General features: G+C 38.5%; 4 protein-coding genes across 14 annotated transcripts in view; 1 reads left to right on the top strand and 3 right to left on the bottom strand.

The window, feature by feature from the left end:
* Window positions 1-27,305, bottom strand: part of etfbkmt (electron transfer flavoprotein subunit beta lysine methyltransferase) — a 325,550-nt gene that overhangs the window by 2,118 nt on the left and 296,127 nt on the right. The window lies entirely within an intron of this gene.
* Window positions 637-15,614, top strand: LOC306993832 (uncharacterized protein). Of its 5 annotated transcripts, none has more exons than XM_079603958.1 (22): window positions 637-858; window positions 957-1,021; window positions 2,171-2,450; window positions 2,644-2,738; window positions 3,634-3,757; window positions 3,882-4,007; window positions 7,281-7,406; window positions 7,497-7,601; window positions 7,812-8,000; window positions 8,491-8,717; window positions 8,825-9,092; window positions 9,671-9,793; window positions 9,879-9,952; window positions 10,681-10,765; window positions 10,866-10,947; window positions 11,641-11,717; window positions 11,802-11,903; window positions 11,993-12,033; window positions 12,671-12,737; window positions 12,837-13,028; window positions 13,542-13,602; window positions 13,770-14,599. In XM_079603958.1, the coding sequence occupies exons 1-22, from the start codon at window positions 679-681 to the stop codon at window positions 13,865-13,867; spliced, it is 2,787 nt and encodes a 928-aa protein (XP_079460084.1). In that variant the 5' UTR covers window positions 637-678; the 3' UTR covers window positions 13,868-14,599. The 5 variants fall into 5 exon arrangements, 4 of the variants coding, with proteins under 4 accessions (XP_079460084.1, XP_079460085.1, XP_079460083.1 ...); XM_079603959.1 differs by having other exon boundaries at window positions 2,641-2,738; window positions 12,870-13,028; window positions 13,770-14,009; XM_079603957.1 differs by having other exon boundaries at window positions 638-858; window positions 2,641-2,738.
* syt18b (synaptotagmin XVIIIb) lies at window positions 15,137-19,055 on the bottom strand. The gene is made up of 2 exons (XM_079603963.1): window positions 18,336-19,055; window positions 15,137-17,810 (listed from the first exon to the last, which is right to left on the bottom strand). Exons 1-2 carry the CDS (start codon window positions 18,478-18,480, stop codon window positions 16,795-16,797), a joined length of 1,161 nt encoding a protein of 386 aa, XP_079460089.1. The 5' UTR covers window positions 18,481-19,055; the 3' UTR covers window positions 15,137-16,794.
* arid3b (AT-rich interactive domain 3B) overlaps window positions 19,658-27,305 on the bottom strand; it is a 33,414-nt gene continuing 25,766 nt past the window's right edge. For 5 of the 7 annotated variants that reach the window (XM_079604614.1, XM_079604616.1, XM_079604615.1 and 2 more), the window contains exons 5-9: window positions 25,458-25,641; window positions 25,107-25,357; window positions 22,899-23,201; window positions 22,729-22,818; window positions 19,658-21,792 (exon numbers count right to left, since the gene is read on the bottom strand). In XM_079604614.1, the coding sequence (XP_079460740.1) occupies window positions 21,632-21,792; window positions 22,729-22,818; window positions 22,899-23,201; window positions 25,107-25,357; window positions 25,458-25,641 (989 nt within the window). In that variant the 3' untranslated portion in view covers window positions 19,658-21,631. The remainder of the gene's footprint in view (window positions 21,793-22,728; window positions 22,819-22,898; window positions 23,202-25,106; window positions 25,358-25,457; window positions 25,642-27,305) is intronic. The other 2 variants (XR_013796628.1, XR_013796629.1) reach the window with 1 other exon arrangement.

Genomic DNA, 27,305 nt, shown 5'->3' with positions numbered 1-27,305 from the left:
ATATATAAAGATTATGTCTCTTAAATATTTCATCGTTGTTGATTGGTTACAGTGTTTTGACAGGTAGGCTCTACATGCCATGGTAAATGTTCATCATCATACCTTCCAGAAATAGCCTCATGAGCTCATGATTATTCACTGAAGAAGTGGGTTGGACACACACTCTCTGTCCTGTGTATCAGTACTTTCCTGCTGAAAGAAAGCTTGGCAGCAAGTATCTATGGTGACGGTCAATATGATACTTGCTGCCAAGCTTTCTTTCAGCAGGAAAGTACTGAGTATATTGAAAAAACAAGGAGGAAAAACAACCTTAACCAAGGATAAAAAAAGGTACGCTATTCTGTTCTGATGATTATGTACTTGTAAATTAATAATAGACAGCATTAGTGGCACATTCATCTCAATTAATAGTAGGCTGCTATGAATACTTACTCGTAATAACATGCAAATTATGAAAGAGTAAACACTACATAACCCTTTCTGCAACAGAGGCTGTCAAGTAACCAAGTCTGAATGAAGAGTATAGCAACAAATAAACATGCAACATTGTTTCCACATTGTTGTGCCACTCTGACGTGCTCCGTTCAATCTCTCTGGTTCGTGTGAAATTGTTTTGTATAAGGGCAGGACAATCCACAGTTGAGTACACAGTCTCTCAACTCACTTTCCAGAGCTCTCATGAATATGGCCAATTGGAGAGGAGAAAGACGAAGCCTTTCACCTTCAGATTTCTGGAATGACCAGGATTGGGACGCTGAACTGGGCCGTAGATCTTTCCGGCACACTCTTAGGTCTCTAAGTCCCCTCGCTCTCTCGGATCTTGATTTCTGGGATAGTAGATCTCTTTTTAAAGCTCGGGTATGTACAAACTAAAGCTGTGAGGATGAAAATATTTTTATTTTCTTCCCATATTCTTCTCTTTTATGTAATTTTAACAAACATTTCCCTTCCTTCAGAAATCTCCAGCATGGAGCTGTATGGACTTACCTGGATCGACTCTCCGCCCAAAAATCAGCACCAGGTTAGTGCTTCAAAGTCACTATGAAATCAAAATGGACAGTTCTTATTTTTTAATGGAATATTGCAGTATTTGTTATAAATGATTTATCTGTGCACATAGTTTTTTTTATTTATTCATGCGCCCTCATAATCTTTAATCAAAATAACTCTTTCGTGCAGCGTCATCTCTTCTATTCTAAGATGACGTTAAACACATGGCATGAGGGCGGGTAAAGGGACTCCCTCGTTTCATTCAAACACAGCTGCCATCTTGTGCCTCAGTTATTCGACTGTATTTACTGTAAATTGAAAAACATAGTAATAGTAGGTAATTTTGTTGAACTGTTTGGCTTGTTGCTAGAATTTTTTTGTAGATTACAAGATAATAAACAGGTAAGATTTAGATTTTTTTTCCTCTCAAATCAACGTTTCATGTCTCCGTCCTTATGGTGAAAAGCTGTCTAACAAGTGATACTACTGTACATGATGTCTTTAAGTTGGCATAAAATGGACATTTCTCACATTCCTGCTGTACATTTTGAGTTGTTTTGGCGGGAACACACCTCCAGTACACAAGGGGGCGATAGTCACCTATAGATGGCTGTCATTCAAAAAGTGGCATGAAATGAAGTTACGATTGTCTTTTTTTTTCTATTGTGATGTATATCACTTGCATAGTGGAACGGCTGCTCGAACATGAAAGATTGTTGGTCAGAACTTGATATTGTCCATTGGGAATTGATTGGATGGTTGTGGTTTGCTATTGGTGGATCTCATGTGAGTGACAGGTTGTCCCGCCCTCGCGTCAGTAAACACATCATCAGAGAAGAGAAGACGCTGCAAGAGGGAGGGAAAGTTATTTTGATAAAAAAAAGGCAGGTGATTTAAAAAAAAAGTATGTGCAGGCTCAAAGCTGCTTGCTAGAAACTGTTTTTCTTTGTGATGCTTTGCGTTTAATGAGCTAATAAAATATTTAAACTCAATATTTTGTGTCTAATTATTTACAATGTGGCATGTAGCCGTGTAATAAGCGGGGTAATGTACATCCAGCCGGTTGTTATCAAAAATGAAATGATAAAAGTCACAAGATTTATTTTGCGTAACAACCGGCTGGATGTAGGCTACATTATCCCTTACTTTTATTGCATATTTGGTGTTCTCTCTGTATCAGCACTCTTGGCAGCCAGAAGCAAAGGGGCTCTTTGGGCATGACGAGATGGTCATCTGCATCTCGCTTGGCTCCAGAAGGAGCTCCACGATCTCACTCTTCTTCTGAGGACTTTGAGCTCAGAGCTGCCCTGGAGGAAAGCAGCATGAGGAGGGCAGAGCTCATCCAGAGGCTCCGAGAGGCCAAAGGTCACTTGGACACTCAGACAGACCTTTTGAAAACCAAAGGGTCTCAGCTTCAACAAAACCAGAGCATCTCAAACATTCTGGAGATGAAGCACAAGGTATGGATATCTTGCTTCCTCGCCAACTGAAGCAGTTTGAAATCAACTTTTTTTTTTTCTTTTTTTTTTTTACAATTGTGTTTGGTTTGATATTGGTTTGATTGGCTGAGGTAGAAAAAAGGAAAGGGATATCAAAGTCTGCTGTTGTTTTCAAGGAACACTCATCCATGTTGATTTTCCTTCCTCACAGCAGTTGTCTGAAGCAGTGAGTGCTCTTGAACAAGACAAGGAAGCTGCAGAACTGAGCCGCTTTGAGGAGAGCCGCCGCCGAGGGGAATTACACGACAAGTGAGTTTTACAGTGTTTGCACTATGAAATCCATACATGATGTAACAAACACACTAAACTAATATTAAACATGCATTACTAATCGATCATTAGTTATTAACTTAGGGGCCGCTAACACAACACTGTTCTGACAGAAAACCCCTAATGCGATCCGGCCGCTCATTTGCACAAAACAGTGCCTGGTGGCTAGAACCCAAACCATGAAATAGGTTCCAAGGTACAAGCCTTGAAAGAATTTATAATACAGAATTTTTTATCGCTTCCGCATAGCCACGTGAACCGGAATTATCCCGACAACGTTTGATCTATTAAAAAATCCAGCACAACAACAACCATAATAGATCATACTTTACAATAACCTCTTTTAGAGGGCTACATATGGCAATTTATCTGTTCAATAAAATACTCACCTGTTGATTAATAAAAACACCATCACCATATCGCTTTTACAACATTTCAAATCCCTCAGCCATTTCTGAAAAGCCAATGTTGATTCTCGTCTTATTACGAGCTTTGCCGCGTTTTCTTTTTTGCCAGCAGACTCTCCTCTGTTCTCCACTTGTTTAAAATGTGTGATTCCCTGGAGGTTTGAGATGTCACCCATGTCAATCTTTTTCGCTCGTTGTGTCAACTAACCATATGCCTCTTTTCTCTATTTATTCAATTTCCTGCGAAAACCATCCCGACAGGTCTACAATATAAACGCTTCTAATAGGCACATAGTGAATCAGTGTAAGACAAAAGCACGTTTTGGAAGATGGATTGATGATGCATTGACTCATTTAAATTTAGTTAATTTTGAACAAAAACAAAGTTACACAGTGTCCCTATAAATGTGACAAATGTAGACCAATATTTCTGCATTGATATGTTGATTTACTCTATGTAAACTAAGAGTTGTGCAGCTTGAGTTGGACATTTTGAAGATGAGATCGAACCTAGAGAGAAGGACTCCACCCACATCCCCAAACCCACTCGACAGAACTCTGTCTGCTACAAAAGACGAAGCCCTCAGAGAGGTAGAGCTCATTACGTGTGACAAAAAACCCTAACATTTTATAGGATAACAATAACAATTGCAAAAGTACATGAGAAAATGTCACCTCAACTAAGAAGGTTTTTGTATGCTGCTGCTTCCTCCAGGGACAGAGGCAGGTTGAGAACGAGATGAAGAAGCTCAGAGAAGCTCTCAGAAAGGCAGAGGAGAAAACTGGCGACCTGGAATACGAGAAAGACAGTGCATCGAGACGGCTCCATTCCTCTGAAGAGGTTAAACATTCATTCAAAGTAAAGGGATAGTTCACCCAAAAATGAAAACTGTCATCATTTACTCACCCTCATGTAGTTCCGAACTTGTATGACTTTCTTACATGGAACACTGATGCAGAGGAGATCCAATCAGATGCTAACATTTTATAATTACATTTTTATTTCTTAATATAATAAATGAGAAATAATCATATTTGATCCATAATCCGGAGTTAAAATTTAATAAAGAAACATAACATGAACAGTTAAAATCCCTTATAATATTTCTAAATAAAATCTAAGTCACACTTTATAATATAATTCTGGCCTAAAGAACAGCAAAGTTGTCGAGAGCTCTCTTTCTGTAAGATCGATCGCAAAAGAGCAAAATATAGATTGACCTGTACAGAAATCTCTCTCTCACTCTCTCTTATGCATTAACTTAACAGAACAAAGCCCAGTTCCTCTTTTCATTGTATATTGAAGCAAAGCACCCCCACCAGACACCGCTACAAGATTACACATATGTGGCTTTGATGGTTTCGCACCCTAGGGTAAAAAAAGAAACAAGCTGCTTTTGCCCCCCTTTTCCCTACATGCAAGATGTCTTCTCTGCAGACAGGATAGTTAAGATAACATTGTGTATAACTTTAACAAAAACATCGGCTCCACTGTGGTCTGTCTAGTGGAAACTTTTAGACTTCTGCTCAGAAAGAACAAAAGGTTAACCTAAGTCAGCTTCATAGAGACATCAAGATTAATAAGAGAAAAGCATTGAACATACATTTCAACGATAATAATGATAAACACAGCAAACTGTTTTCTTAAGATATGATTGATTATATTTGATTAAATTATAAAACATAAACAAGAGATATAATATTTTTTCTTCTTCCGCTTGATCAAACACACATTTTTTTTTTAGAAAAATGTCTCTTGTGTGTTTTTTGTCCGTACAATGAAAGACATGGGGTCTGAAACAAGGCTATTATTCTTAACTAAAACTATTTTTGTCATGACTACTCTTGGAGTGTTTGGTCTTGGCGGAATAGATATTTTACACTGATGCTGCTACATGCTACATGCAAGTACGGGACCTGCTACTGGACTTGCTACTGCTGACACACTGCTGTGAACAAGTAACGGCGGTGATCCACTTGTCCGTGCGACATTTCTGTCGCGCTGCACTCCACTATACACTCTTAGAAGAAAAGGTTCTATATAGAACCTTAAAAGGTTCTATAGGCGCTTCGTATTTGGAACCCCTAAAAGGTTCTACACTCTTAGAAAAAAAGGGTTCATTGGGGTTCTATAGAACCATAGGGTTCTTTACTCAACTCCAAAGAACCTTTTATGCTAAAAAGGTTCTATAATGACAAGAAAGAACCCTTTCTTGGGTTCTGTATAGAACCTTTTAGGGGTTCCAAATATGAAGCGCCTATAGAACCTTTTAAGGTTCTATATAGAACCTTTTCTTCTAAGAGTGTATTCCTATGGGTGACGTCAAACGACTTTGACGCGCTCGCAAAGAATTCCGGGAAGGCGGCGCTTCATTTGAAAAAATGCCGCGCGTCAAAAAGCTGGCCGATGCCCATCTTTATGCAAATGAATTCCGTTGAACGCGACGCGGCTATCCAATAGAAGCACGCACATGGAGACGGGGGGAAGTCTCTCGCGGGTCCTTTGTTCTAGATTGGCCGCTGGCTCAAAACCACGCCCATAGCAGTAAACTAGAGGAACGCCCATCAACGAACAAATGTGGGGAGGCGTCGCGACACCACACGACATTCGTGTCGGACAAGTGGATCAGTACCGTAAGACATGCGGCTGCTGCTGCACACTATAGTGTACATGAATTACCTGTAGCAGATCTATACAGGTGGAGCTGGGGAGGTGGAGGGTTTCTGAAAGTGTTCTGCAACTGCTACAGCAAATGCTGACCAAGTATTTAAAGGTTGAGCAGATAGCTCATTGGCTACTGATACAGTAGGAACCAATCAGCTGTGCCCTATAGAGAATGATGTGATTGGTAGCAGACTGAGTTAAGGACCTATGAACCTGAGCCATTTAGAGTTTCATTACAGAATTTTGTATTAAAAACATTTTTGTTAATAATTGGAATAAAATAAAATATAAATATAAGATGAAAAACTGAAAACTAAAAGAAAATGAGAAATCAATTAAACCATTAATAGTAATATGAACAATATATAAATAATGGGTTCAAAATTACTAAAATTAAAATAAATTTGAAATAGTATATAAATAATACTAAAATAACTCTTCAAAAATTTTATTTTTGTGTTTGACGAAAAGAACTAAATTCATGCAGGTTTGGAACAACTTGAAAGTGAGTAATCGATGACAGAATTTTCATTTTTGTTGAACTGTTCCTTTAAAATTTGGTCATTGTGATTAAAGTTAACATAAATGCACAAAAATGTTATTAAAGGCTAACTGTCGCCATAATTGAACCTAGGCTCTTTTTGTTAATCTACCCGAGTCAAACTTTCGTGTAAAAGCATAATTAGAATGGAAACGCCACTTTTAAGATTGACCGTATTTTCGTTTTCGTCAAAATTCCTTTTGAATGGGAGTGCAAGGGGCACGTATATGATAGCATCAAAATCGCTGTTTTTAAAACACTAAGGAGGCTTGACACAACCATGAAACTGTGCTTGAAGTATCACCAGCGGCTCTACACATGAACTCGAGCATTGACTACATTATTTGTGTACCCAAAGTTTACTAAAAAGAAAGGTTTTGTACGACTCACTGTATCAGTTAGTGCTTCCGGCGGCTGGAATTTTGTCAGTCAAAAGTAGTCAAAAGTAGTCGATCTCCAAATGACACGTAACATGAGGAGAGTAAAGATGGAAAGCTTGTTTCCATATAAATTGCCATGAGCTAAGTGTCTAAGTTATCATGTTTTTAATTGGAATTACAAGTTTATGACATGTCCCCATATGGAGTCAGTTCATTACGTGTCAGTCGGAGATCGACTACTTTTGACTGACAAAAATCCAGCCACTGGAAACACTAACTGATAAAGTGATTAGTGTTTTAAAAATAACGATTTTGATGCTATCATAGAAGTGCCCCTAGCACTCTCCTTCAAAAGGCATTTTGACCGAAAACGAAAATACGGTAAATCTTAAAAGTGGCGTTTTCATTACAATTATGCTTTTACACGAAAGTTTGACTCGGGTAGATTAACAAAAAAAGCCTAGGTTAAATTTTGGTGACAGTTACCCTTTAAGATTAGATCTAAAAAGTATGCAAACATTCACCTAGGGTAAGCAAGAGGCAATAAAGCAAGCAGAAGAGTTGGAACAAAGACTGAGCATCTCCGTCCAGATCCAGGCTGAGCTAGAGGACCAGCTGAATGAGTCCCGCAGCCGCCTGGGGCAAATGGAGCTGGTACAAGCCAAAAAGCTGTGCTACACTCTCTAATTTTTCATTATGACATGACCCAATACTGCCAGATTAACTATTATCTCTCTTCCACAGGAAAAAGGCCTGTTTTCCACTAAGACACAGAGACTAGAAGACAATCTGAATGACTTAAAGGTCAAACTATCTGGAGCTTTAATGGACAAAGACCGTCTTGTCCAGGTCTGATATTACATTTCATATTTACTTACATTGGACATTAAGTGGCAACTCAACACAATATATATATTTTTTAAACACACATTATATTTATCATATGCATTTACCATTGATTCCCCCTGCTGTACTTGACCATATCTGGGTGGTAACCCACCAGTTGAGTACCACTGATTTAAATGAGTTAGATAAATCTGTGTATGATTGTCTGTAAAGGAGAAAGCAGAGCTTCATCAGAGGATTCAGACTCTGGATCTGCAGTTGCAGAGGGAACAGAGGAGCAATCAGGGCTTCAATGAGCAAGTGTGTGAGCTCCATACTGAGATATCTCAAGCTAAGAGCCAGGCCAACAAACAGAAGATAGAAACTATGCTGATGAAGGAAGAGTTGCTTTCTAATAAAGAGGTCACCGTTTACACAAACATATAAAGCAGCACAACTGTTTTCACCATTAATATTAATAAGAAATGTTTCTTGAGCAGCAAATCAGCATATTAGAATGATTTCTGAAGGATCATGTGACACTGACGACTAGAGTAATGATGCTGAAAATTCAGCATTACATCACAGGAATAAATTACATTTTAAAATATATTCAAATAGAAGACAGTTATTTTAAATTGTAATAATATTTCACAATAGTACAGTTTTTTATATATATGTAAGTTATAAATATATATAAATAAATACACATATAACTTATTTCATCAGGTAAAAAACATTCAGGAAAGTCAGATCATTCAAAATAATAACATGAGAAGATAATAACATTAATATTATAACGCAATAATTATTTAAGCCACTTAGATAGGCATTAATTAAAATACTTTTGGATTTTAACTAGTATGTTCTGAATTGCTCTAAACAACCTTTTCTTAATGCTTTGGACATTCAGTTGAACGAAAAGCTGTCGTCGGATCTGACCAAGGCTACAGAGAGGCTACAGGTGACCCTTAAGCAGCTACACGAGCTGGAGGCACAGAAACTGATCCAAACCAATCAGATTGCGGCACTGGAGACTGAGCGCTTGCAGCTGATTGGAGAAAAGGAGGAACTGAGGAAAACATTTGATGATGGACTTCACGAGAACATTCGAGAGCTGGGAGAGAGATACCAACACAGGTATGACAGCACTGTCCATGATCAAAGTATTGTTTGAAAATGAATATTGATATTGTGTTAATAATTTTTTATGTCTCTAATCCTTATTATTCATGTCATATATCAAGGGAACTGCAGGGCAATTTGGAGCAAGAAAATCATACTCTGCAATTAAAATGTCAAGACCTGGAAAAAAACGTCCAAATCTTGGAGGCGGGGTATAAGCAAAAAGAGGAGGAGCATCAGTGTATGAGGGCGGAGTCTGAGCGGGAGAAGGAGGAGTTAAGGAAAGTGATCGCTCACTGGAACGAGAGATGGCTGGATGTGGCGATGACGTTATGTTCGACACAGGAAGAACTTGATGAGCTCAGGAGTCAACAGCATGAGAATGACAAAGTAACGTTCCTTTTTAATATTTGGTCCCCTTTTGTTGGTGTGTAGTGTGTAGTCTTACTGTGGCTTGTTAGTGAAAAATAAATAGCATAAAATAATTGTATTTCAAATACATTTTAGTATAAGTATACTATACCATTACATATTTATGTACTTAATATAAATACCCTGCAGTTGTACTTTTAGTATACTAAATTGGTATACTATAAGTCTGCTAAATTGTAACGAATTTTGTACTTAATGTAAAGTATATTTGATTTTGCTAAAGTGGAACTATTGCAAGTATACTTTTGGTACACTTTAAATGTCTTGCATTTAAAGACTGATATATACAGAGATCATATCATCCTTACTTATAGTGATATTAAAACACATTTTAGGCTTAATATAAAGAAATGTTCATTGTTCAGTAAGTAAGTACTCCCATTCAAATTCAGTAAGTCTCAATATGTCAGTAAATATGTTAATGGTTTTGTAGTATACTTAATATGAAATTAATTGATTTTAAATACATTTTGGTATAGGATTAGTAGGATTAGTATATCTATATGTTGTTGTTTTTCACGTCATGTCCTGCCAAGGTGTCTCTTGAAGACATGGAAGGAGAGTTAGTGCAGGAGCTGCTGAGGGCGAGGGACACGCTGAAGATCAGAGACACTGAGCTGGAGGAACAGCTACAGGAGCTGAAGTCCGCTCGCGCTCAGGTGGGGCCTGCAAACCTCACGGAAATCTGTGTAATCTTGGTTGGTTTGATGCGAGGATGGAGATATGATTTTTCATACTGTGCAGGTGTCACAACAGAGCGGTGAAGTCCAGAGGCTGGAGCAGCGACTGGCAGAGAGAGATCAAGAAATTAAAAAGAAGTATGTATTTTACTAATAATTAATTCCCATAAAGATAAAGTAAACACACACACACACACACACACACACACACACAGTAATATATATTAAAGTATATGGCTCAATGAAAAACATTTTTTTTTTTAAATATTTCATTTAAACCTTCTAAGACCAAAATCAGTATGTACTTCAAGGGGCAAGACAATACATTTCTTAAAATGTATTTAATTTGTTAAATGTATTTTAAAATACATATCTTTATATTAGATTGACAATATATAAAAATGGCACAAATATATAGGAACAAATTAGTGCTGTCAATCGATTAAAAAAGTTTGAAATATATAGAATGTGTGTACACACACACACACACACACATATAAAAATATATATACAGTATATATAAACATACTGTATTTACACACACAAACTTTTAAGTCACGATTAATCGATTTGAAAGCACTAGAGCAAATAAAATGTATTTTAAAATATCCATTAGCAATTTTTTTTTTCATATCGACTGCCAAAAGAATGAATGATTATGGCATATGAAAGTGAATAATGCATGTGACTGTTTAAAGGAGTCAGGCAAGTTCATCAGGACAAAGGAACCCATTTATTTCCAGTGGGGGGTTTAACGGTCATGTAATGTGACCATGCAGTGCTATTGAAGACAAGTAAAACTGGAAGCAGTTGCTTATTGTTCCTTTAATGTTTCATGTCATCAACTGTTTTTCATTCTATCATAGGGATCAAGATCTGAAGAACCTGGAGATACAGAGGATAACAGAGAAAGCAGAGGCTCAGATCAAGATATCCACCCTGGAGCAGGAGGTACAATGACAACCATGACTTTAAAAGTTTATCACAGCAGAACAGATTCATCTAATGAGGTTTCATTATTCCACATCTTTGTGCCTCTTACCCCGGGCAGATTTTTGGACATAAAGGGCTTCAGTCGAGAGAGGGAGTGGTCAGTGAATGCAGTCCTGAGTCGCTGAAGGTCTTGCCAGAAGGTATCTCCACATGCTATGATTGAGTAAAGCCTGCAAATTGGTTGCAATTACATGAACACAAAAGCTCCTAGTTATACAAGCTCGAATTCGCACGTTGTTTTTTCCGAAATGTGTCAGAATTCAAAAACACAACGCAAGAAGGCATACCATTTACACGAGAAGGGGCTGTGTACCGCATTAGCATTAGCATTTCATAGTTTTAAATTAAAACAAGTTATGGCTAGCTACCTGAATACTAACCCATACTGTTTAAAACAGGGGTTTTAAGCCTTTAAAATCCACATTCCTACAAAGTTTCGCTCCAACCATAATCATACACACATGAACAAGCTAATCAAAGTCTTCAGGAGTAGAAGGTTGCAGATGAGTTTGATCAAGGTTGAAGCGAAACTGTGCCATTTTGAAGTGCTATTTTGAAGTGCGTTAAACTCGGTCAAGTTGGCGAGGGAAGTTAATTTGGACAGACCCTCAACCACTCAATTTTAACGAGGGAGCGAGTTTACTCAACATGCACACTTCAGGCAGGTTAAAAAGCACAGCCATTTGTAGGCGACTCTATCGCCCCCTTGTGTATTGGAGGTGTGTTCCCACCAAAACAACTCAAGAATGCACATTTTGTACATCAGGAATGTTTTACCTCAGAATTCATGCTCCTGGCCTAAAACTTTGCTTGCGTTTATTTTGTGGCCCCAGAAAGCAAGAGGCGAGCTAAAACGCTTGAGCAGGAGAGAGACCAAGCCGTACATGGTATCAGCCTTGTACCTTATCAGGTAATGATTGCCGTTTGTTTGCACATGTGTGCTAGTATTTATTCATTGATACTTAGCTTCTTTAAAGTGAATTTCTTTCCATAGGGTAAAGCAGAGAAAGAATCTCCACCAGAGAACAAAAAACAGAAACCTGTTAGTTCAGACCTTGTAGATCCTAACCAACAGAGGAGGCTAGTCACTGAGCAGGTGCTACACCGTGTGCATAGTAATACTACTAAACACTTACTATTATAACTTTCTGCCTGTGCTTATTTACTTCTCTTTCTGTGCTACAGCTGAAAAGTCTGTTCAGAGAGAGAGAGCAACATGGAGAAAGGTCAGTGGTAAACAATGAACACACTGTCAGTTGTCAATCAGTTTGATTCATTATCTCCCCCCTAAAGGCGGGTTTATTTCCACTCCTTCCTATATAAAAATGAGACAGTGGGGAAATTCCAGACTCGGAGGCCCCAGCACTCTCCCCTCCCCCTTCTCCTGTTCCCAACTGAAAATCTGTGGAAATATCAGTAAGTGAGCCGCTTAAATGGATGGACAGACACACTGAATGGGAGACACACTGAACAAGATCAGTCAAGGTGTGTCTCACTGCTTTTATCGAATTGAAGCAAATCCTTAAACCACACGTTTTTGAAATCAAAAAAGAAAGTAAAACACTTCATGAATTTTTTAACTTTTACTATTTGTTTTGTCTTGCTTAGTTTTCTTTGTTTGTTAATCAAATCCTTTAGCTCTAAATTGACAGCATATAAAAATGCTCCCAACTTTTACTCAATATATCTGCGTGAACCCTGGCTCAGGGAAAGGAGTGGGGGTGGGAATGCTGGAATTTTCCCAGTGTCATAATTCATGTTTGACAGGAGAGGACATAAAAACCCAACTGAAGAGGAGACCATAAATTAAAAAAATTTGACGTTTGACAGAAAATGTTTACGTATGTCTTGTGTACTATTAAGATCTCCAGTGTTCCCAAGAAGACCTAGCTTGGTTGAAAGCGGGGTCCAAAATGCTACAAGTATTAAGGTAAGCACATCGGTTTCAAGTGGTACATTTGTTTTTTGGCCATAAATCAGGAGACCTTTTAATACTGAAATTAATAACAGCTGTGTGTGACACATTTAGAACTGGAATGCTGTTGACACATTAAACCATCAGGGAAGAAAAGCACAGACACTGGAGCAAGAACTCCAGCAGGGGGCAGCAGAGGGGTCTTCATCCCAGCTTTCAGTCTCTCAGGGGGGATCAAAGCGGTCCGAGAGAGGGGAGGAGCAGAAACCGCCAACCAACCAGAAGCACCTCAGCAAGACGGCCCAGGTATGTTATGATAAAGATTATTGTTGAGAATCTACTTTGCCAGTCATATTTCAATAACATACTTTAGTTCTGTTTTAATTCTAGTATAGTTGAAGACTAATTCATAATCATCCGACTGAAATCTGTGATATCTTAGAGAAGGAAGTTTTACAAACAAACCAACTCCATGCACGAGCACATCAGGCCATAGACTCTCATTGAAGTGTCCTGATCTAACACGTTGTCTTACTCAAAGAGCATGCTGGGATGGAGGGGCACATAAGCAGCTTTTAGGGTTGCAGGAGGGCATCTGCAGAGGATGAGGTCAGAAGCAGGGATCAAACTCGACAGAAACCCTATACTGAATTCGATTTCTAATGTTGCATAGTTGTTGTATCCTTGCAATACTTAGAAAAGAACTACAATGGGATAAACAGCTTTTGTGCTGTAGTGTGATATTATGAAAATACATGGTGAATAAATAAAAAAATAAAAAAAAACATTAAAATGTCCTACACTTACTTTCCCCGGCAGATGTCAGCAGTGAGAGATAAAAAGGAAAATCTAAAAGAGAGAAATGAAAATCTCCTTGAAGGTGAAAAAAGTCACAAAAGTCCAATCATATATAGAAATTGGGGCCAAGTTTTGGAAATTTGTGTGGGGTCGTAATTATTTGTTTCTGAATGTTACATTTAAATGTTATCCATATATCAATCTTTTTAATGTGGTGTATCTGTGTTCCTTTCTGTCTTGCTGGTCCAGCTAAAGTAACATCTCCTCATCCAAACTTTCCCCTGGGCTGCAAGGATGGAACATTCTTAGCAAGGCAGGTTGAGGTTCGCGACTCGGATACAGAATGATCCATTTGAGGAGAAGGAAAGGGGAGCAAACTGCTGGAGTGATAATAATCCATCGCAAAGATTCATACTGCACTGACAACTTATCTACATTCACCTTCATTTCCATACAGTACACTTAAGCTAAACTCATTTTTATAAGGATGTTGCCAATTTCTCAGTGTTGTTGTTTAGTACAGCTTGAACCAACTGTGAGGTACATTTACAATTTGACTCAATGAAGTCAGATGAAACTTTATTTATCAATTTTTGCAATTATCACTTTTTCCATATATACTAATTTTTATTGTCTTGAATGCCAGTTGCAGGTCATTTTCTAAAGACAATGTTCAGAGATATTTGATTTCACTGATACATACATTTGCACTGAATCTATACAACAGTAACATAATATTATTTAGCTAAATAGGATTTAAAGAGATTCATTTCTAAAACAATAATAAAAAAAAGTACATAGGGCCGAGGTCATTAATATCTGTCCATGGTTGGGTCATACTTGAGGTCATCATGTCAGCTTTTCATATTGCACTTATGGTTGAATATAACATATTGCACAGTCCACTTTATTCATGCTACACAGTGAATCTGTCCCTCTTCATTGGCCTCCAAACCAATATAAACACACTCTGGCAAAAGAAAAAAGTAAAATATTCAATAAAATATGCATTATAAAGAGACCATTATGGTGGAGATTAAAACATGTTCATGATCCATATTAAAATGATTTAGAAAGGCCTTTTCATCATTCTTTACACCTAAACATCAAACCCCTGTTAATGTGTAGTCATAGAACGTGACGTGCCATGAGATTTCATTGTGTTATCTATGGGGATAAATGCTATACAAGTAAATGACCTCATGGCCATGAACTCCCATTGCTGAGGTTGGAGCAGATCTGTAATAAAAAGGATCGGACTGTCGTCTGAAGGATTGAAGAGGGAGGGGGGATTAAACTACAATGTCATTAAAATAGGCTGATCTCCTGTGGATCTTGGATCCTGTAAGACAAGCATTTAATCCTGAACATTAAAAGCAAACATTTAGGCTTAGTTTATGATGGATAAATCCTTTAGCTTTTACATAACAGTCATGTAAGCTGGACTTGCTGTATGCATATCATGACAAACATATTCATTTATCTGATAGGAGGGATTTGTGGTGCAATATGCTTTCATGTACTCCCAGGACATTAAACAATTTTCTGGGAACTATTTTGTATTGTTTTTAGACAATATGTTACCTCTTGACATTTTAAGCTTTTTGCCATTTTTTGGTAATGCAGAATTTAAAACAGGAAGTTGTGTGTTTTGTGAGGAGATAATGTATGACTAAATTGTTTGTTGTATGAAATCCTTCCACATTTTTTAATAACAATGGAAAAGGGAATTTTTCTAAATTGTTAGCCTTTCAGCATCCATCTTGTCTGATGGTGACATCTCCAGTCACACAATAAATTCATGCCAGCTCTGTCCATCACAAAGGAGTGACGCATATGCCACTTCAGATGTGCTCACCTCGCATTTTTTGGCCCCACCCAAACACAAAACTGAAACCGCTTATAGATGGCCTAGTCCCAAATGCCACCCTCATTCTCTACACCAAGTCCACACTTTACTGATTCTGCTTAGACTGCCAGTTAGAAAGGTACCAGGTACTCTGCTGTAAAGTCTGCACCAGTATGGTCTTGGTGAAAGGGCACATTGATGGTATAATAGCATACTTCTGAATAATAAAATGATGTTCGTCCCCTTTTGAGAGTCTGAGTCTGGGCAGGGATAAGCAACCCAAGGAGTCTACCTTCCTGCAGACTTCAGTTCCAACACACCTGCCTGTTCTCAAGTAAACCTGAACACCTTGAGTAGTTGGTTTTTACTGTGTTTGATCAGGTATAGAGCTAAACTCTGCAGGATGGTAGCCCTCCAGGAGCAGGGTTGGCTACCCCTTTTGAAGGGAATTTCTTTTATAATTTTAGGCAGTCTTCAACTCTAGTCCTGGAGGTTAAGTGTCTTGTAGACTTAAGTTCCAATTCCAATTTAACCCACCTGTCTGTAATATGCAAGTAGTTCTTAACACGTTGATTAGCTTATTCAGGTGTATTTGGTTAGGGTTCGAGCTTAACTCATCAGGAAACTGGCCCTAGTGTTGGAGTTGAAGAGCCCTTTTTTGGGTTCAAAATGGTGGAGTTCACTGGTCTGGAATTCAGTGTGGTCTAAATCAGTGGGTGCCTCTTATTTCTTATTTGTGCATCCTCTCTTTTTTCCCTCGCATCTTAGCTCCACCCCCTTAGAATGCGAGGGAAGGATACACCTGAGTATTCTCGCTCATGACTCCTCAAGAAGCTTCCTCACTCTTCGTTCCTCACCTCCTCACGGTGCAATTTGAGAATTAAGATGTCCTTCAAGGTGGCTGAGTCTCACCGATTTCCGTGTCACAGGCTGGATGACCGAGGAAAAGAGGAAGCATCAATTTGAGTATTGAGAAGCACCCAGTGTTTCTGAACTCCAGTCCTGGGGACCAACCTAACAGAATGTTTTAGAAGTTTCACTAATTAAAACACCTGATTCAGCTCATCAGTCTTTTGAATTGACTAGAGAGACATCTAAAACATTCTGGGACAACCTGGGGAGAGAAACACTGGTTGACATGATCTACAAAATTAACTAATATTGGGCAGAGGGTACCATTTGGGAGAGAATGAGTGTATTGTAGTTTCACCTGGAGTCTGGTTGGTTTTCAGGATCAGGACTTTAAGCTGATGGACTGGCACTGCAACAAAATGAAGAGCTGACCGTAGACCTTGTGACCTCTCTGAATCTTGAGCATGCTGAATAAAATATGAGCCACTCTTTTCCTTTGAAAGAGAACAATGAGGTGTAGGTATTTAAGATGTCTGGGTTGATGTTTAAGACTGTCTAGTCTCGTTACAAGAGCTATGAAGTGACTTTCTTGGTCTTATCCACAACTTGTCTTAGTTCTCTAACGCAGGTGACCGGCCTGTCTGGTGTCCAGTCCAGACTACTACAGCAAACTTCCAGGTCCTCAAATAGGGATGTCTTTGGATTATCCTGAGTGAAGACGGACAGTCTGAGTATGCAACTCTTAAGCCCTTTTAAAGATCCGACATTGACCACCAAGTTCTGTTTATAGAGTCCAGAGCTAATGTTGTAATCTTGGGCAGATATAACCAGAGGTCCAGGGCAAAGTGGGGGAAGCCTGACCTGGACAGTCACTTCTTCTAGGTGATGGACTACACCCGTAATACCAACTAAGGATAGAGTGAGTGTGTTCTGTGTTGAAGAGAAGGTCAGGGTGAAGTGCAAGAAGGGATCTGAGGTCTTGCTGCAAGAATTTGAACCATAGTTAGGTAATAAAGGTTCTTCCTGTAGTAGGCCTTGAGTTTGAAGTTGAGAGAGGGTGCAAGGTGATTGTAGGTTAGGAATAGTGAGCCTTCTATGTTCACTGAATGAGTAACTATCCCCAGCCACAGTGCAGTGGTGTTCCAGAACCTTCCGGGTCTTCGCAAGGAGATTAAGTCTTGGTAAAGAGGGGAGAGAGGAGCGGCCACTGGCCATGGGCTTGTATAGAGAAGAGGAGACAGCTGGAGAACTGAGTCGTCTCATTTTGAAGCATGACGTCTGCTTGTTAACCTCCGAGAAAGCAGTGAACTCTTCATCTGATGGTGTAGAGCTCTCAAAAGCAGATGGGTAGTCTAGAACCTCTCCTTCCAGCTGCTCATACTGCAATTTGGTAAACGTGGTTCCAGATGAAGGGGAGGAACTTAATGCCACAGTCACATGATCCACAGACTCAGGGGGAGGGGGGGTCCTAACAGTCTTTTCGTCTTCATGAGGTTTGTGTCTGGTTTTTAACCAACAAATTACGCAGCCCAGGATAAGGGATAAACACAGGACCACCAAGCCCACACTCAACAGAATCTGTAGGTGGACTGAAGAGACAGAGGCGGGTTAGAACAGCATTTTAATCCGAAACTATCATTCTAAATGACAGAACAACTGTTAAGTCGTAATCCGCAAACAAAGGAAACAATTTAATCCGCATAAAGTCAATGTTCAGTAACAGAATGGTAACAAACCAGACATGAACTGCAGTGCTTAAATTTGAAATCGAAGTAATATAAATAACGGTTGGTGTCTCAGACTGAATGGACGACTACTTGTTCACAACTTTCCTGGCAAACACACCCAAGTATTATATAGTTTGGTACTATTATATAGGGGTGGTGATGGCGCAATGGATAAGACACATGCCTATGGTGTGAGAGACCCGGGTTCGAATCCACTGTGAGACACCAATGTGTCCATGAGCAAGACACTTAACCCCTAGTTGCTCCAGAGGCGTGCGACCTCTGACATATATAGCAATTGTAATTCGCTTTGGATAAAAGCGTCAGCTAAATGAATAAATGTAAATGTAAAAATGTAAATGTATATAGAGGTTAGGTCTACCATACCTTCAAGTTGCTTTGTGAAAAGCACCTGCACCAGCAGCCAGAGAAACAAGAGAACGATGATTCCCTCGATCATTCCCTTACAGCCAAACATTAGCACAGACTGCCACACCGGTTCCCCAGAGTTCTCCTCCTCCTCAGTAGGCATGATGACCCAGGAACGCCACAGCTTCTCACCGCATCTTCACCTTCTGGAGTAACATCATGTATCTTCACAGGGCTGACTTCAGAACTGTGAGCTCCACTCCATCTGTATGCATCTCTAGAGTTGAACAACTCTGGTTTCTGTTAAATGTTCTACAAGACACGAATGTCCTTTTCTAAATTGAAGTCGGAACCGAATTTTGTCGAGTGTTTCTTTTGTCAAGATGCTTTAAGACCTTAAACCTGTTTCCCAATTTAAAGCAACAAGATCAGGTGTATAATAATACCATCCATCAAGTTGTCCGAAGCAATGTTCTATATGACTAAATTCCAAATTGTCATTCAGTTTAAATAAAATCCATTTGATTCTGCTTGTGGTCTTTCCTCTCCTACATCTGTTTTTTAGTTATATCCAGGGCAGTAATCCTCTTCACTGACTCCCGTGGTGAGAGACTAAGATGAGTTTAGAGGGGTGGTCCAGCCCAGGACAGGGGCGGGACACGCCAGAGATGGGATATAGACACTATACTGGTGACGGGTCAAGGGCAACCATGCCATGTGTCCCACACTGTGCCTATTAAAATAGGCATCAACGGAACAATCCCATCCTACCACCCCCACAAAACAGCATCTGTCACATCCACTGCGAGTTCTGCACGAAATGAAAATGTCGTAGTTAATGTCAATTGCTGTTTTAAGCAGATACAGAAGTAAATATGCATTTATTTTTATTACTTGCACTTTCCACTCGTCAATCTTATCAGACATTAATGAGGATTACGAAGGCAGATCTATAAAATCAGACCGAGTTGTGGACACAACTGTTTGATTTCAAAAGCATAATACTAATGTACTGCCTCTTGGTGTCTTGTGACATGAACTGCATCTTTCCTTAAAACTGATTTCAATGTGCACAACCATGCATTGTGATAAAGTTATTTAATAAAGAAAATGAAGCCTTTAAGAACCATTATATGCAATTTTACATTATTTTCATGACTTCTGTCAAGAGTAATTGGTTTGACTTTTTTCTTTACTTTTGAATTTTAATTTCTTTTTATAGACTGTATGACTAAAAATTGTGGCAAACGCAATGTTTACATTTAAAAACGCAATAAAATGAATATGACCATGATGTATGACTACACAAGGAGTAAGAAAAAACCCACCACAAAAATCTTGCATCAGATCAGACTTTAATTTCATTGAGTAAAGTTGCATGTGTCTATACAGTGAGGTCATCAAAGAAGATAAACACATGGTCTTTGGTTTTCAGCTATGCAATTATCTGAAGAATATAGAAATTAAAACAGAAGAAACTAAAAGTGTCTGTATCCCAGCAGGTCCCAGGGTCAAGCAAATGCAGGATTATAAACGGCTAAAAAGCTAATAGTTAATGAGGCTAAATCAGCATGGGTACATGAACATAACCAGTCAACAAGCCTCGATTGCTACTGGAAGTTTATTGAAAGTACTGGAAGACAGTTTATGCAATAATAATCAATACTTCATGGATATGAGATCTAACTCTTCAAGCAATAGTCTCACCTCGCACTCCCGTATTAACTATTAATTACCTTTCACTATCTTTACATGTCTGAGGTATTTTGCTAATTCATTACCTGAGATGTTTTTGTTTTTTTTTGCATTAAAATCAGCAGAACTTCTGAGGTAATTCAGTGATGTACTGCAGGCAGTTGAACTACATCCGAGGTAAATCCTGACTGAGGTAGCTATTTCAGTCCCACACTGACCGAGTTAAATCTAGTGTCATTCGTTTCAGGAGTGAGACTGACTGAAGTTAAAATTTGTGAAAAAAAAAAAAAAAAAAAGATTTCCTGAGAAACTCGCTTTCCAATATGGAAAGATATGTGAGGTCTGAAGTAAAAAAAAATAAAAAAACATCCAATCTTCTTTGGATTTGAATGTTGTCCTGCTTTTCTGTGACCTGGTTTGTTTTAAAAAGAACTCGTATGCGCACCAGAGTAGAAGAATAGTACATTAATCAGGGCCCTTATTTATGAGCCTGTACATGATCGTCCAACGCACAGAAATGATTGACATGTGCGACACTAACTGTGCATGTCGACATTATTTCTTTTCAACCATACATTGTCTTGTGTCTGAGGTAGAGAAAAATCTTTCAACCAAACTGTTGCCTGTAAATATGTCTTAACAACAAAAAACCAAAACCTGTCAGCTGCGTATACTGTAAAAAGTGATCAGTTGACTTAAAGGGAGGAAACCTTAAAAGTAACTGAATCATGCGTAACTGAAAAAATTAAGTATTGTGAAATTTTCAAGTTCACATAACTTAATTTTTTCATTTACACGTAACTTAAAAAATTGGAATCCCATTGCCTTAAAATTAAGTTAAGTCAACTGATCACTTTTTACAGTGTAAAATGCAATCAAACTCAAAACTCTTTCAAATCATATTAATATTTCTTTATCTAGAAGCTAAAAAAAAAACAACGGAAATAGAAAACAATAAAATCAAGTAAATACATTTTTAAAAAAGAAAAAAATATATGTGACCCCTTTTCTTACTGAAACAATTTTGCAACACTAGATGGGGATTGTAGCCTGCTTTTAAAATCCATCAAATTAGACAAAAAAACCAACAACACAGCAGTATCATAATCGATCCTGAGTCTTTTAAATTCACTGCAGATGAGGTAAATTCAGCAAACTTTAAATACGAGAATTAATAGACAGCAAAAAAGAAAGTGTCAACCACAACCTCACAGATGTGACTTTGGCAGAAGTAGATTTGATCATGCCATGATTGCTTTGCAGATCTTTGTGAGAGAATGACTATGGGTGTGGAGGCATGATTACGCGATCACCGAAGTGTGTACGCTGAGGTATTCTGTTGAATCGAACATGTCTAAAAACCTTCTCAGTCCTGAGAAAACATCTTGAGGAAAAGAGCAGGTGGGGTCCGTGATGAGCTTTAACAGCTGATGAGTTTGTAAAAGTGTGTGTGTGTGTGTGGTCCTCCCTTCACTGGAAGGAAAACACAGCTGCGAGCTTGTGCAGGAGGCAGACTGTGGTTCGCTAGACCGCCTCTAGAGGGCAGAGCGACTCATGCCGCTCCAGAGGAAAGACTAGTTTAGGGTGGACTGACGGGCTGTTTGGGACAGGGAGCTGGGTTAGGGTGACCCTCCTGTGGCCGGCTCCACAGAGTCAGGACCCTTTGAGGAGGAAGAGGAGGAGGAAGAGGGGATACCGGGACTGAGGGTAGAGGTCTGGCCTGGGAACATGGCTGTGACAGCGGTGGGAGCAGCTCCAGACTTCTGGGCATATAAGGATCCTGTACAGAGTAAAAAAAAAAAAAAAAAAAAAAACGCATTTAGCAAATTTACTTCATACAGGAATACTTCAGTATTATACATTACTGTTTAAAAGTTGGGGGTCAGTAAGATTTATTTTTTGAAAAAATTAAAATAATACTTTTTTGCAAAATATTTCGTTTTCAAATAAATGCTGTTCTTTTTTAAACTGTCTTATCAAAGAATCCTGGAAAAAAATGTGTCATGATTTCCACAAAAATATTAATCAGCACAACTGTTTTCAACATTGATAATATGAAATGTTTCTTGAGCAGCAAATCATCATTTTAGAATTATTTATGAAGGATCATGTGACACTGAAGACTGGAGTAACGATGCTGAAAATATAAGCTTTGCATCACAGGAATAAAGTGTATTTTAAAATATATTAATACATATATATATATAAATTGTAATAAAATTTCACAATATTACTGTTTTACTGCATTTTTAATTAAATAAATATAGCCTTGGTGAACAAGAAATTTCTTTCAAAAACATTATTCAAAAACTTAAAATTAAAAACATCATCTCTAATTTTTTTTTACATTTAAGTTAGGGTGGCCTTTCACCGAAATCCCAAAAGTAAAAATGTTCAATTATTTTACTGGATTTTTATTTTTTACTATATTAAAATAAGTGTATAATGAGCTATACAAAACTTACATTAATACTAAATAATACTTTTATGATCTAGAATACTTATTGGAACTTTGTAGATTCTTATGGAAATATTCATGGAAATATCCTCAAGGCAAGTATAAATAAATAAATATATAATCTGAATAAAATTAATTAAATAAACAGCTACAAGTGTTTTAAAATATTACATTTGTAACCCGAGTATGCTAGTAGAGGTTAAGTGCCTTTAACAATATTGGACAATCGCACCCGTGTATAAATACAAGAATACACACCTGAGTAAATAACCCCGTTGACCTCCACAGACACAGTGATGCTAGCAGAGCCATTAGAAGAGATGCTGAGAGACAGGTCCTGTTTCTCCTCTGAAAGCAAGACACAAACATCAATGACGAGCTTTTTAAGTCACTGTAGATATTTTGGATGAAAGCGCTGATGTGCTCACCGCGGGTGCTGGTGTGGTTCATCCGCAGGTGGGCTGGGTTCACCTGTGACGCCATGGCCAGCAGGTTTTGTTGGAAGGCCTGCTGCAGTAGCCTCTGCTGTTCCTCTGCCAGACGGGCCATCTTCCTCTCGGGCCCCTCCGCCGCGGCGGGTCCCGCGTTCACCACTCCGACACCCATGCCGGTCTCCAGCCGCTCCCTCAGCTGCTCCAGTGTGGCGGCACGTGCCAGCTGCTGCTGGTGCCCGAGAGCCAGCGCCAGCGGCAGACGACCTGGCAACATGGAGGCTGGACCGTCCTCTGGGACTGAGGAGAGGCCACAAAAATGTTGCACTCAATCTGTTACCGCATCACATCCATAATGTTAATCAGTATGATAGAATCCTTTGCATGTTCACACCAACATGAAATGCATTGTACTTCCGTAGTGAGATGCACAATTTGCTTGTTTTGATTCTCTGATTGGTGGAGATTTCTTTGCAGAATCATGGGTAATGTAGTTTTTCAAAAAAGGGAAGTTTAAATAATGCTGGCAGACGACTTCCACAAAAGCAGATACCATCGATTAACAACCTTGAAGCTCATTGTTGATCGGTTTTTAAACATTTTAGAAGTTATTGTTGAAAATTAATTTGATTTTACTTCCAGACCACGATTGTAGCACTCTATTGAGCCAGACCTGAATGCTAGTTTGATAAAATGCTACTTGCTAGGAAGCCTAAATGGGTATTTCGTTATTGACTAACAATATCAAATAAGTGACATAAAAAAATGAGTCAACTTTTTGGGAACTTTTCATCAGCCAGTTATGAAGCAGGATGTTTTGACATGAACATATGTCCCTGCATTACACATCAAGGCAAGCGCTTCATTTACTGCGGCCCCTGAGGTTCGTCTCTGTCAGTAGACGCTCACAGGAACACACAGCCCCTTAATGGCCGATCATTTCCCCAATCAGGCCAGGAAACCTGCTCCATTTCCTACATACACTTCCTGCTTGGGTTTGTTTCTATTCCACGTCGAGGTGGCATTATGTAAAGGAGTGGAGATTGAAGAATGGAATGTAATGAAATGCATTCCGGTCAACATCAAAACCAATTAAATTAAAATTTCACTGTATGACTAGAAATTTTGTAGTGAATCAGAATGAATCCAAAATTCAGAATACATTCAGATTCTGAAACTTCCATTTATATGAATCCCTAAATGGTGCGGTCCAATATTATTATTTTTTTCTTCAAAACTTCAGCGCACGCACAGTGCCCAAAGTCACTGGCACTACCTTCCTTCGGATGAGACGATAAACCGAGGTCCTGACTCTCTGGTCACAAAAAATACCAGGATGTCTTTCGAAAGAGTAGGGGTGTAACCCCGGCATCCGGGCCAAATTTGCACAGTGGCCTCTGTCCATCATGGCCTCCTAATCATCCCCATATATACATACTAATTGGCTTCATCACTCCAGTAAGCTGGTGTGTGGTGGGCGTTCTGGTAATATGGCTGCCGTCGCATCATTGGTAGTGGTTGAGGAGATTCCCCCCCTTCTATGTAAAGCGTTTTGAGTGCCGAGAAGGGCGCTATATAAAATGTAATGACTTATTATTATTACCGCCATTTTTACCTCAATGACATATCTAAAAAGAAAGCTAACATATGCCAAAAGAGCTTTTTTTTAGCAAATATTTAGTAAATATTCAGATGTAGATAAACATACGCAGGTTCGTAAGACGGAAAACGTATGTAAACGTACACATCACGGCACTGCGCACAACATATTTTCAAATACAATTGATCTGCCAAATTAATAAATATCGTCAGATTTTAGCTTTTACATGCTTAATATTTTCATATGGACCCTTTTCACATTCCCAGGTTTTCAGATGAGTAGGTTCCATATTTCTTTACTATTTTGTGATAGAAGTGAAATTTGGACAGAAATGTATTAATTTGTTAAGGAGAATGCATAAAAAAAAAACAATTATACAAAAATGTTTTGGTTATTTTTGGTACAGCGCCAAAATATTTGGGTGCATATAAACACACCTAGGCACATTCAATAAGAATGTGATTCTCCTCCTCACCACTGGTGTGTGCAAATAAACCAAATATTTATGTTGATGTGTAATATTTTACTAGGACTTAACGGCTAATCGTTCCAGCTCAGGCCAACAAAAAACAAATTTCAATGATCTTATTAAGAAGACTGCACACCTGTGGCTTTCTTCAGGGCGGGACTGGGGGTGGCCTGCAGTCCGTTGTGTCCCGTGGCGGGCAGGTGCATTTTGAGAGGAGAGAGGAGGTGAGGGGCTGAGGCACTGGGAGAAGGGGAGAAGCGGTACAGGCTGTTGCTGTACCCGGGGCGACGGCCCTCCCTGCGGTTACTGTCGATGGCCGCCTGCAGCTCTCCAGGGGAACTCAGACCCTTCTTCTCGCACTCGTATGGATACAGGTACTTCATATACCTGCCACAGAAGATCAAAAACTGTCAGCTTACTACGTGACTTTAGAGATGTTAGTACTTGCGTGTAGGCCGTGTGCATGGAGAACGTCTGGAGATCTTACTGTGTGCGGAGGGTGAAGGCGGCGCTGGTGATGGAGGTGGGCAGGTTCAGGCCTTTGGTGATCTCCCTCCAGATCTTCTTGTTTATCACCTCCACCAGACCTCCCTTCTCAGTCACCAGTTTATACAGCATGTACAGATCCAACACCTGCTTGGCCATGATGGGGATTCGATTCACAGGTGTGCCTGGAGGAGACAGAACGGACAGGAGCGTTTGTTTAAATATCCTGCATGATGGATCACATCAAACCAGCTGAGAAAACAGAGTTGGTTGAGAGTTTAAAGGAATAGTTTAGTCTCAACTTGATTTAAACTTTCAAATTAATACACATTTTGTATGTGTGCTGGGCTGATCAAGACAGCAACTGCCGGAAATGATGGGCTTTATTCAGGCTGTACTGATGGGAAGTAAGACAAGAACTAAAATGATGTTCTCATCAAGACATTAACAGGGCTGATGAAGATGTGAAGAGAGGGGCCACTGATGGGAAATGTTTGGTTGAACTTAAAGGGATAGTTCACTTTAAAATTAAAATTCTGTCATCATTTACTCACCCTCAAGTTGTTTCAAACCTGTATTAATTTATTTCTTCTGCTGAACACAAAGAAAGATATTTTGAAGAATGTCGGTAACCAAACAGTAGTCTGTACCCATTGACTTCCATAGTAGGAAAAAAAAAATACTATGGAAGTCAATGGGTACAGACTACTGTTTGGTTACCGACATTCTTCAAAATATCTTTCTTTGTGTTCAGCAGAAGAAATAAATTAATACAGGTTTGAAACAACTTGAGGGTGAGTAAATGATGACAGAATTTTAATTTTAAAGTGAACTATCCCTTTAATGCAAATAAATGTTTGTTTTTTTTGTTTTTTTTACAATTGCTATTGTAAAGTAGCATATACAAAGTAAACTAATCACCATTTTTCTTTTTTAATTTTAAAAAGTAAACGGCTGTTGTTCGCAATTTTGTTAGCCAAAAAAACTAAATTAATTGTTACATTTTAATTTGATTACATTTTAAAAGCTTAATTAAATTGTACATTTTTATGACTTAATTTATTACCACTGTTTTTGATAATACATTTGTATGAAATGAAATGTAGACTAATTTCATATAACATTTAATATTGTAACAATAAATTATTAAATTGTTACACTTTTATGAACTCCTAAAAGGAATGAATTTCATGAATTGTATTACTTCGACATTTTTGGATAAAAAAACATTTTATTAAACCAACAAAACAGACTCCAGAAAAAATAAAACTAAAAAAAACAGATTTTGGGAGAAATAAAACTGATTTAAAATGGGGCCCTAGAAATGTTAATTAAACTTTTAATAAAGTTTTTAAATTATATACATATCATAATTTATATTAGTTAGCCATTCTTTTTGATCATTCAAATTTAATTAAACCATTAAAACTGAATGAATGAAACCGGAATCTAGAAGCAAAATAGTGGAATTTGGGAAAAATAAAATGCATTTCATAGGCCCTTTACTATAGGAAGTAATGGCATTTATAAAGACCGTAACAAATGAAAGTATCTATGGGAAGTGATGGGCTGGTAGTAAGACAGTAACTGAAATGATGGGCTCATGAACAAGTATGAGAAGTGAAGGACATTTTTCAGACATTATATCAACCCATATATAATGATGGGTTGATAAAGCTGCTGACTGTGGAAAGTGATGGGTAAATCAACACAGTAAACTATGGTCAGAGATAGGCCGATGAAGGGCAGCTATGGGCCAATCAACAGTAGCTATGCTAAATGATAAGCTGATGTTAGGAAGTGATGGGCTGAAATAGAGATGCAAGCAGAAGCCAATCTGTAGCATTAA

This window comes from Phoxinus phoxinus, assembly GCF_949152265.1.
Source record: "Phoxinus phoxinus genome assembly, chromosome: 25".
NCBI lineage: Eukaryota > Metazoa > Chordata > Actinopteri > Cypriniformes > Leuciscidae > Phoxinus > Phoxinus phoxinus.
Note: the sequence above shows the minus strand (reverse complement) of the source record. Positions and strands in the feature narration are given on the sequence as shown.

Coding starts and splice junctions, on each gene's coding strand:
- LOC306993832 (XM_079603957.1), top strand. CDS start 679: ATGAATATGGCCAATTGGAGAGGAGAAAGACGAAGCCTTTCACCTTCA. Junction 12,034..12,670: donor AGAGAGCAACATGGAGAAAG/GTCAGTGGTAAA, acceptor TGTACTATTAAG/ATCTCCAGTGTTCCCAAGAA. Junction 13,029..13,541: donor ACCTCAGCAAGACGGCCCAG/GTATGTTATGAT, acceptor TTTCCCCGGCAG/ATGTCAGCAGTGAGAGATAA.
- syt18b (XM_079603963.1), bottom strand. CDS start 18,480: ATGCCTACTGAGGAGGAGGAGAACTCTGGGGAACCGGTGTGGCAGTCT. Junction 17,811..18,335: donor TTTCACAAAGCAACTTGAAG/GTATGGTAGACC, acceptor CTGTCTCTTCAG/TCCACCTACAGATTCTGTTG.